This window comes from Aulonocara sp. 'chitande type north' Nkhata Bay, linkage group LG22 (assembly GCF_057382095.1).
Source record: "Aulonocara sp. 'chitande type north' Nkhata Bay isolate Kocher_YH1m ecotype deep benthic linkage group LG22, A_spYH_male_GT1.1, whole genome shotgun sequence".
Classification (NCBI taxonomy): Eukaryota; Metazoa; Chordata; class Actinopteri; order Cichliformes; family Cichlidae; genus Aulonocara; species Aulonocara sp. 'chitande type north' Nkhata Bay.
In genome coordinates this window covers 26,304,861-26,315,782 of record NC_141364.1, presented here as the reverse complement: position 1 = coordinate 26,315,782, position 10,922 = coordinate 26,304,861, and the positions used below count along the sequence as shown (strand labels likewise).

Below are 10,922 nucleotides of genomic sequence, written 5' to 3'. Positions count from 1 at the left end.
CCAGTTGTTGAGTGCAACGGCTTTCACAATGTTGGCCCCGTTGTCTGTCATCACACACACTTGTTTGAGCTGAGGAACTCTTTTAAGACTTTGGCTATATTTTCCCCAGTATGGTCCTCGGGGAAAAAAACTTGTTTCGAGGCACTTGTTTTGTAGCTTCCAGTCTTTGTCCACATAATGTATTGTGAGGCTCATGTAGGGGTCCGATGTTCGGCTTGACCACATGTCCGTGGTGGACGCACTCCACTGAAGATAACGCATTTGACACCTCAGTACTTTAGAGAAGTATTTCTTGGTGGGTAGCTTGTAGCGTGAATTGAACGTTTTAAGCATCTTTTTGAAACCTTCTCTTTCCACACTATGAATAGGCATCATGTCCCTGGCTAAACAATGTGTCACTGCATTAGTTAGTTCCCCCCAGCGTTTGCTAGTTTTGTCATAAGGCATGCAGCTATTTAAAGCTACGTTGATTGTTTGAGGCATTTTGTTGGGTAGATAGCTTGGACTGGGAGTACTGTAAGATGCTAGTTCAGATTTGCCGCTACCACTCCCCGGAGTGTCGGCTGCATGCGGCTTTTTAGTCTTTATTTTGCGGCTCTGGGTGGTTTGGGAAAAGAAATTAGAAGTATTTAGCTGAAGTGTATTTTATTTGTGTTTAGTTCTTTTTTTAACTTGTACTTCTAAATTGGAAGATTATTGTGATTTTGAAATATAAAAATTTAATTATATCTTATTATTTTTTCATCGCTCAAAATAAGCGTCACACTCGCGGAAGCCGAAACGCCGTGCATTTATCGAGACTTTCGACCCCAGGTAGGCCAATTATGGATCTTCATATCCACATTATGTCGGCAGCTATTCTCCACCGTGAACTACGTTAAAAACAAACACCGCTCACGCCCCACAGATGACAGCTTACAGTCCTGCGTAAAGATGAAAGCCCCGATTTGCAGACGCTGTGCGCAGAGGTTCGGGACCATAAGTCTTATTGTAAACATATCACGACAGACCCGACGATGTTTGCATGAACATGCTTTTCAGCATCTCTTTATTGACCGCTTTTCACACACGGTTGCTGTACGCATACAGCCGGCTGTAGCTTTTCAGCTCACAGCCCGACACATACCAACACAACAGCATAGAGAGCACAGACTTTAAGGTGGCGAGGCGTGATTACGGGTGCCGCTCAGGTAGACCACGCCCCGCCACACACATTAACCAGGTAAAATACATATTTAGGCATAATTTTGCAAATATCTTTTTTTTTTTTTTTTTTTTTTTAGCAGCATAGTGCTTTTTTCCAATTACTTTTTAAAAGTCAGGTCAAGGCTCCAAAAGCCCAAAGGCGATATAAGGGTGGCGGCTCACAACAGTTTTTGTTTGCTACATGGATCATTTTAGTTCAGCTGGGTGTCTTTACTTTTGTTATATTTCTTTAAGAGTTCAAAATGTGTTAATTACATAAATAAAATGTAATTTTCTCGGTAGCACTTCATGGATTTCATAAGCAACACTTTAGTTGCTCTGTGGATTCTTTTAAAAAGCAATTAAAAACTTTTCTTTTCAAACAAGCCTTTTGTTGATCTACGTATTTTATATTCTTTATTTACATTTGATCTTTTACATTGTGTATAATGTCTGTTGATTGTATTGTTTATTTTAATCTTTGTGTACAGCGCTTTGTGACTGCCTTTCTGTGAAAAGCGCTTAATAAACTTTACTTACTTACTTTAGTTGTTCATACAAAGAATAAAGGTAAAAAAAACAATATATGCAGTGTTATCTTCATTTTAGATGTCAAAAAGTATTTGCGGCTCCCAGTGTTTTCTTTTGCGTGGAAACCGGGTCGAAGTGGCTCTTTGGGTGTTAAAGGTTGCAGACCCCTGCCATAGGCCATATATTACCCACGACTCACGTATAGACCCACTGAGAGAGCTAACCCAGTACACAGTTATACCCAACCACATGGCAGGAGAGTTAGCTTAGCTTAGCCTAGCGCCCGCTAGCGGCACAGACAGAAACATAGTAATTTCCCCCCTAACCTCAGTTACAGTCCCAAACACATCTTATTATCACATCCTCACACATCACAAACTTAACGTTGCTCATTAACGCACACTTTTCACGGAATGACCACTTCTCTGCTGGTAATCCGGAGCAGAAAAGCTCAGGTGCCTTGCCCACGTTTCTCCCTGCCCATAGTCTCTCTCATACAAAGCGGTAGGGTGACCTCTACTGGCCACTCTAAAAAACTACAGGTGAACTAACAGCTGAACAACAACCGTAACTACGGGGCCTTTTGTACAGCCGCCCCCAAATGTATGGAGTACATTTGCTCACAACAAAAGGCAACTTTACAAACAAAGTCACTATGATTGCCTTCTGTCTTCGTCCAGGAGGGCAGGCAGTGCCACCAGCCTCGCCACAGGTCGGGTGAAGGTCCTGTCTTTCACCTTGATGTCAGCAGACCTGATGTGCCCGTCTGCACCGGGGTGGACTTTGGAGATGCGACCCACGAGCCAGGAAGTGCGAGGCAGCTGAGGATCTACGATCATCACCACCAAACCTTCTGTGACATCCGCGGGGGATGACTGCCATTTCTGCCGCAGCTGCAGGCTTGGAAGGTACAGCCGGATGAATCGAGACCAGAAGTGGTCAGCCAGCACCTGCTGAACACTAACACCAAAAACTCCATCTCCGCATGGCGGAGGTTTCATCATGGTTTGGGGTTGCTTTGTCCCAGTTGCCTTGCAGCCATCGATACTGGTTTCATGACCAATTGTTATTGCTGGGTGCTATAATACTTCAATGAGCCAAAGAACACAGTGAAAAAGACGAGCTCTGATGAAGAGTGATGTACAAAACATTCCAGAAATACTGAGAAACTGAAACACTTTTACAAAAGTCCTGCTGCTCATCGCAGAACTTTCACGAGCGGCTACTGAAAACATCTCATGGACACTGCTAAAGAAAGTATAAGAGTTAATCAATTCAATATTTAGTAAGTCAAACATATGACATGATCGGTGTGCTCAGTGTGTTCAAATAATGACATGAAAAGCTCCGTTGTTTGTGCTAGTTTAGTCAGACAAAGTTTATCAATAGTTGTGCCTCAAGTTAGGATCAGTGCAGAAATTTCACAAACCTTTTCTGGGAACTGTACATCACAAGGTAGAAGTTTACAACAGTCCGCCTTAAAAACACAATAACCAAACAACACAAAAGGGGGCTGAATGGTAGCGAGGCCTGTATTCTTCGTTTTTTTCCAGCTTAAAAAAATCTAAGACATTATTACAGTGTGTAAAAATCTTACTTAATCCAAGGATTATTTACAAAATATTAAAATAAACCTCATGTATATAGAGGCACTCGGCACACCACAGGAAAATGCAACATAAAGTGTCTGAGTAATATGCCGGGTTGCCACGTGACACCAAAGCATCTTCAGTTCATCTTTGCATTGATTGAATGAATGAATACCATTCTTCTGAAAGATTTAGTGACTGCAAAGCCATCACTCTAGGGAACGATGGTCAGGATTTGTCCCATAATTAGTCAATTGTCTGTATTAGACATACATGCGTGGTACATTTAAAATATCAAAAGAATAGTTATATATTCAACCACTGACTGGTTAACTTAACATTACTACTTTCTGTGGGTACAGGAGAAACATATCAGACCGGCTCACCCATTTTTTTTTCTTTGTGCACTCCATACAGATGCAATCTGAGAACATGTTAATTATTGAGCTTTAGATGCTTGTAAGCATATTTTATGAACAGAGCAGGTCAACCTGTTTCCTTCTGCCAAGATAAGCTAAGCAGCCATTGGGTGTCCTGTAGCCCTATAATAAATCTCCCAAAGTGCACAATCATGCAGAAACTAACTAACAACTTAAAAATACACATCTGTTTTTCAAAGATAATAGTCAGCAGTCGCAATCTTGTGCATAGAACACATCAATAAAAGCAAGTACACATCAGTCACATTAAACAATCAAGGCGACATCAACCTAGAACTTTGCTTTGCCGTTCATTTCTATTTTGGCTGAGATAGTGTCCACTGGGTGATCTTTGTAGCTTTTGTCCTTGCAGCACTTCCTCTGGAAAAATTTAAAGAGCGCAAAAATGGGGATGGCCAGACTGGGAATTCCAGCAAGGATAAAGATCATGGCATAGATCCAAGAGGGATAGGGACGTGCTTCCAGTATGGGAAAGCTCGCCTGTGATCGGGATCAACAAAAAAGTTACATTTTGCAGCACAAAACATCAAACTACATCTTTATTCCTGCAGTTACTGTATGTAAAAACTTGTTGTAAACTACTGTCAACAACAAACTTACCGCTTCCTCGTCCCACACCAGATAGGTTAAATCTTTGGTGACTTGGGTAACAAAGTAGAAAATTAGGATGAAGATCATAAGGAGTGGGCTAATCACTCTCCATGTTGCCTGCCAGAAAATATTGGGCTTGTGGCCAACCATAAATTCAATGTCCTTGTTGAACCTGTTTGAAAGCAATAAGAGGGAGACATACATACGTGTAAAAATCATCCATAAAAGGCAACCTTGTAGATTTTATTAGTTACAGTAAATAAAGCATCACATGTCACTGTTTGCTCAACTGGCTGATACCAAAGCAGACTGTAGTCTGTTATTTTTCTCTAAGCTAACTTTGAGTCCAAATTGACAACATTAAAAGATGTATATTACACCACCTTTTTTGCACCTTTTCTTCTAACTATTAGATAATTGTTATAAATAAGTCAACTTAACTGCTGTCATGTGCATGGTCAGAAACTCAGCCAAAAGTACATTTTACACATTCCTCCCCTTCCTGTTGCAACATTAAAACACACTTCTGCTGTGATGAGTTACATTATCTCTACTGCAAGGTCAGAAGGCAACGCTTTGTTTGAACTCTAACAAGAACTGTTGGTTGCCTCACTGAACACTGACCTTTTCTGCCTCTTATGAAAATACCAGGAAAGCGAACTTTCCCATAATGACAAGTACAAACATGATTCTGTTTAGATGGTCGGATGTTTGATAAAGTACCTAGAAGGTCATTACTTTGGAAGCTGACTCAATGATCACCTAAGGACGGGCACACTTACCTATCAATCCCATAGATGTAGATAACTGCAAACATTTCACAGAAACCGATGATTAGGAGGGGGATTGAGCCTGCAAAGTTGTCAAAAAGAGCTAGCCAGTAGTTCCCAGAGCGTAGGGTGAATATGAGCCCAAGAGCAAAGGATATTAAGCAAGTAAGACCTGAAAAAACAACACAAGCAGGCGGTTACAATCATACCCAGTTTTCCATGGTGGTTATGAAGAAGTCCTCAATGTGAGAAAGTTACCAGTAAAAACTTCTTTAGGCCAAGTTTGAGGAAGAACTCTAAGGTCTTGAAGGGGAACCACCACTCCCTCAATGTTCCCAAACATAGTTGAAAGGCCGAGACAGAAGAGCATGATGAAAAAGAGGACTGCCCAGAGAGGTGAAACAGGCATCTTGATGATGGCCTCTGTGAAAACGATGAAGGCCAGGCCCGTTCCCTCCACACCCTGAAGCGGTACAGGGCAAATCTTTCAAGTTCTGAATCGATTTTGAATCATTTTTGTGACACTCAAACTGGGCAAATAATCAGGGAATTAACAGGATACAAAAAAATAAAGGCTCCACTGACCTGACTGAGTAAATTCTGAATGTCGCAGGTTTTTAAGGGCAAACCTTGGATGATATCTGGATTTGTCTGATTTAGGCTGGTCAGAACCTGATCGTAGTTCTCTATTGTGATGGAGGTTTCAGGGTAGTCAAAGGCATTGATGAGATGCAGGATGTTACTGAAAAAAAGTAAGAAAAAACTCATATGAGTCTATCTAGATACAAGTAAATCTCACTCTCTCATTTTTTCCCCCTATTGTAATGTCATCTTTTGTGCAAACTGAAACTCACTCTCCCTGGCATTCATCAAATTTCTGCGTTGCCCTGAAACCGATGATGGAGTAGATCACCGTTGCAGAGTACACCGAGGTGCAGCCATTGATGATGGAGATGAGAACGGCGTCTTGCTCACAGTTGTTGCTGCAAGTAGATTTTAAAGGGACATAGCGTGAGGACACTTGCTGGACAGTGAGTTCCATTATGACTGTGTAATCAAGACCTTTACTCACTGAACAGAGTTGTAACTGGAGAAAGAGATGAGGCCCCCGAAAGCCAAGGAGAAGGAGTAGAAAACCTGAGCTCCTGCATCCAACCAAGTCTGTGGATTCATTAACTCATCCACCTAAAGAGAATCCAAAGATAAGCATTCTTATTGAGCTGTGAGCAGATTTCTGACCTATACAGAATTTTAAAACGGACACTTTCCCACCTCACTGGCTGTTGTTAGTTAATAATCTAAGAGGGTACACACAATGCACAATTGCACAATTGTCACCAGGTAATTTGGCTTTAAAGTGCCTATCTAGATTACTTATGTATTGGAATTTACAGTACTAACTGTGCTGCGTTTCAGCCTTCAGTATCAGCTTTTATATCAGCTTTTATCAGTCCTGTGATAAAGGTTTACTGCTCTCATGTTTCAGGCCTGGGTGTCTTAAAACGGCAAATAATAGCTTAAAGAAATAGGCTTGTATCTCTGTAAGTACACTTTCTAACAGTTATATAACCATATATTACTGTAATGTCTGTGCAATAAATATGAGCCTTCAGCCATCTAGCTTAGCTAAGCATGAAGAGTGGAAACAATGAGGTCCAGGTTTCACTGACGTTATTGAGTAATTCTCCACAGACGTTGTAAAACTGTACAAAAACCATAATGACAAATAAGTTCATCTTGTCCCTTCTGATTCTTGTGACATGTGATACATTGAACCCTTACATCTGGTGTGAAGAGGAACTTTATTCCCTCTGTAGAGCCTTTGAGAGTCAATCCTCTGATGAGGAAGATTGTGAGGACAAAATATGGGAGAGTGGAGGTGATGTAGACAGCCTGAAAAAAGAAAGATGGCACGTGTATATCTGAGCAAACCTACATGTAAAAATCACTTCCTTTTCTTAGACATTGTGATTTTTCAGACCTTGCCAGTAGTCTCAATGCCACGAATGCAGGACACATACAGCAGAGTCCAGGCAGCGAACAGGGCCAGCACCATCCACCACTGCAAACCTCCAGAGTCATCAATGGCTGCTGAAGTGTTCAGAGTCTCTCTGTACCAGAAGTAGTCAACAGTGGTGCTCCGTGCGCACTCAGCCACTAAACCTGCAAACGGCACAAGCAAGAGCAACTTGATGGCAGGCTAATCATCGCATAACGTTCTATTGTAACCTCTTGTTAGATGAAGGCACACCTGTGCTGTTAGCATTGAGAGGGCATTGGCTCCAAGGCAGAGGATCTTGAAAGGAGTTGAACAGGTACCACATGATCCAGGCCATGATGGTGTTGTAATACATACCGACCAAAAATGAGACAAGTAACGATGCAATGCCTGCAAAAGAATGAAGAAAGCAGTGGAAAAACTCACAGTGATTATCTGCTTAAGATGTGGGCCATGTTTGCTAGCTTATTTTAGCATGACAGCATAGTAAGTGCTATGTTTATATATGTTACATATGATATATGCTTGGCAGGAATTTGGTCTCATTATGGTGCTCAGTGTACACTTAAGTGATCCCAATATTGAGTGTTTTTTTCTAAATGCTTGGATAGGAATGATTACTCGGTCTGTATTTTGTATTAAAACCTAGCTTGAGTAACCGTTGCTGCAAAAGCAAACCTAATGGAAGAACAGAACAATTCCATCCTCTAAAAACTCTAAATTAGTTAATACATGAGATATTTAGCCATTACGGGAATTATAACTTATTGCTGTCTGTGGAGCCATTTTGCCAACATAGACACAATAAAACACAAAGATACGAAGGCGCACACACCCACACACATGCATGTTTTTTTTTGTACACACCAACTCCAGTCAGGTAAGGGTTGATTGCTCTCCACACTCCCACGCTGCCTTTTCTCAGGCGCTGACCAATGGCAAACTCTAAGTGCAGCAGCGGGATTCCCTCCAGAACCAACAGGATAAGGAACGGGATCATAAACGCTCCTAAAAGCACAACATTAACATTCATAATGAATTAGCAAAGTGGTGAGATTTTCACTTTATTAGACACTTTAACAAAGGAAACTAAGCACAAAGATACTTGTAAACTGTGAAAAGCAGCTTTTTATTAGCTAAACTAGGAACTGTACAAACCAAGAATAAGACTCACACATTACCGTTCCCATAGCATTTATCTCAAGAAAGACTTTATTTTTTTGAGTTTCATTAAATAGAAATAAAATTCAATAAAAATCTAGTCAGCATCTATATCTGATTATTTATGGTGAATAAAACGGGCATTTCCATAATTCATACTGTGGGGTTCTTTGTGTTGATACAACATGTCTGCATGCTTTGTCCTATCACTTGGTTGTAACCTTTTAACAAAAGCATTTCTCAAATGGTATAATTTCTTTCTAATCACTAAAATCCATAGTGTCCTTTTGTTAGCAAAAACAAAGTAAATCCACTGATATTTTCTTTTGTGGCATCTAGTCTATATTCAAATATCTTTCACATCTACTGCCCCACACGTCCCTGCATACCTCCTCCGTGGCTTTGACACAGGTACGGGAACCTCCAGACGTTACCGAGTCCCACGCAGAAGCCCACGCAGGTGAGGAGGTACTGGGCTTTGTTGTCCCATTTGGGCCTGTCCCCAGCCTCCTCGGTTTCCATCCTTTCCAAATCTTCATGAGATGGGATTCGGTCATCCAGTCCTGGGTTTGGTAATTTCAGCTTCATGGTGGCTTGCTGTAAACCTCCTCCGTGCAAAAAAGAAATTGGAAATAAGAGCTTCTGTGTCTCTCTTTAATAAGAAGTTCTGTTACTTTTGTAAATTTTTAAGCAACTGAGAGGATTCAGAAGTAAACCTCCTCTGTGCAGTCGGCTCCTAAGTCTCCGAGGACTATCTCTCTCTCTCTCCTCCCTCTCTCTGAGTCTTTTATCCCTACTGTGTGTCCAGGTGAGGGACACTGAGGCATTTACTGTGACCCGTTGCACCTAACTTGTGGTTATCAGTCACTTGTCTTAACCTGTGTTATATTATATGATGTCAGCAACTTTAAGCGGAAAAAGATGCAACCTTGTTCTTAGTGGTTAATACATTACACGAGATGCTGCCAATAACCCTTTCCCTGGGCGAAGAGTGATTGGGTGAATTCTAATAACGGAAATGATACAATATAAACCTCTATCTTTACCATCGGGTCACGTTTTTGTAATCCCTGATAAACTAGATGGCTTATTTCTTGCTACAATAAGAACATTATTCGGTCTGTGAAAGCTCATTTGTGACTTATTTGAAATGATAACCATTAAAGTATTTTTAAAATGATCACAGAGTTGTGGAAGTGATTTTTTTCTCTAAGTTTATACCATGTTTACCTCACAGTATGATTGTCAAGTAGTTCACGGCCCTTGTAAACCTTATCAGTGTTGCTCTCTAACGTAATAACTAACTAATGAAAGGCTGGCATCAACATTTACGGAGTGGTGCATTTCCACTATCAATGTAACTGGCAGTCACACTCAGGGAGTAAAGTGGGACTTGGCTAAATAATGGGGCGGTAGAAGGTAAATATTAAGGTGGAGTTTGGAAAGTGTCACTAAAGAAAATCATCAGATTAACCCTTGTGTTGTCCTCGGGTCATTTTTGACCCTAAAAGAACTCTTTTTTTTACCATGTTGTGGAAAGGAATGACCAGTAGAACAATGCACATATTGTCCTCTAATATAATGAGGAGGAAGAATCAACGATCAGGAGGATCCAGGATTAGAAGATAAAGAAAATATTGCCAATATTTAGACCACATGCTACACAGCAAAATCTCCAGTGTTAAATTAACACTAGAGAGTGTCTATATGGGTCCACACCTCTGAGTGTTAAATACAACACTGTTGAGTGTTAAATTAACACTTTTGACAGTGTTATATGTTTAAAAGTAACCTAGTCAGTTTTAAAGATTAACAATGGCTAACACTGAGCAGTGCTGATTTTCTAACACTGGAAAATAACTCAAAATGTTAGAAATATTCCAGTGTTAGAAAATCAGCACTACTCAGTGTTAGCCAAAAACAAAGGAAAAGCTCATTTAAATGAGGTTTTATCAGACTTAAAAAAGAAATAGTGTCAAAATGTTTGAATTAAGTTTTAATTGGGTGAAAAATCCACTTCATATTAATTAAGTATCAATCAAACCAGATGGGGTCATTTCTGACCCCTGAGGACAACAGGTGTGATTATGTGCTGCTTTAAAAATTTGAAATGCTTCAAGAAAAACATTCTCACTAAAGTTCAACATACAGCACTCTGTGGTTAGTCAAATAGTCAAAATAATCTAAACATTTAAATATTTTATTGTCTGATTTTATTTTCGCTAAAAAACAGGCTATACTTTATGTAAACAATTTCTGGTGGTCCCAAATTGCAAAATGAAAGGTAAATTTTGTGGTAATGTGTTGGTCTTAAGCTAAACTAAGGTGTAACACTGAATTGATTGACAATTTGTACTTTGTACTTTAAAAAACACTCAAATGAACTGGGGTCATTTTTGACCCCTGAGGACAACAGGTGTATTGCTTCACCTACTGTAAAGCATTACCTTTTATTTCAGTGGTCAACAGGACAAAAACAAAACTACATGAACAGAATATCCCATCAAATCTCATTTTAAAAAAAGACAAAACAGCATTTTCCCCTGGAAGTTACTTCTACCATCGCCTTTGCTGTTGCAAAATTCTGCCAAAATTCTGTCCAATTCAGAATTCTTTCAATTCTTTTCCAAGCCCTTCTCTATGCATACCACCGTCC

The 10,922-nt window shown here is 40.2% G+C and overlaps 1 protein-coding gene across 1 annotated transcript; it reads right to left on the bottom strand.

The window, feature by feature from the left end:
- Nucleotides 1-1,047: 1,047 nt before the first annotated feature.
- On the bottom strand, nucleotides 1,048-9,057 carry LOC147304303 (sodium-dependent neutral amino acid transporter B(0)AT1-like). The gene is made up of 12 exons (XM_086280126.1): nucleotides 8,656-9,057; nucleotides 7,973-8,113; nucleotides 7,358-7,495; nucleotides 7,088-7,269; nucleotides 6,889-6,999; nucleotides 6,179-6,291; nucleotides 5,961-6,089; nucleotides 5,692-5,848; nucleotides 5,365-5,569; nucleotides 5,119-5,278; nucleotides 4,346-4,508; nucleotides 1,048-4,225 (listed from the first exon to the last, which is right to left on the bottom strand). The coding sequence occupies exons 1-12, from the start codon at nucleotides 8,852-8,854 to the stop codon at nucleotides 4,016-4,018; spliced, it is 1,908 nt and encodes a 635-aa protein (XP_086136252.1). The 5' UTR covers nucleotides 8,855-9,057; the 3' UTR covers nucleotides 1,048-4,015.
- Nucleotides 9,058-10,922: the final 1,865 nt, after the last annotated feature.

Coding starts and splice junctions, on each gene's coding strand:
- LOC147304303 (XM_086280126.1), bottom strand. CDS start 8,854: ATGAAGCTGAAATTACCAAACCCAGGACTGGATGACCGAATCCCATCT. Junction 7,270..7,357: donor TCTCAATGCTAACAGCACAG/GTGTGCCTTCAT, acceptor TGCCGTTTGCAG/GTTTAGTGGCTGAGTGCGCA. Junction 6,090..6,178: donor TCCAGTTACAACTCTGTTCA/GTGAGTAAAGGT, acceptor ATCTACTTGCAG/CAACAACTGTGAGCAAGACG.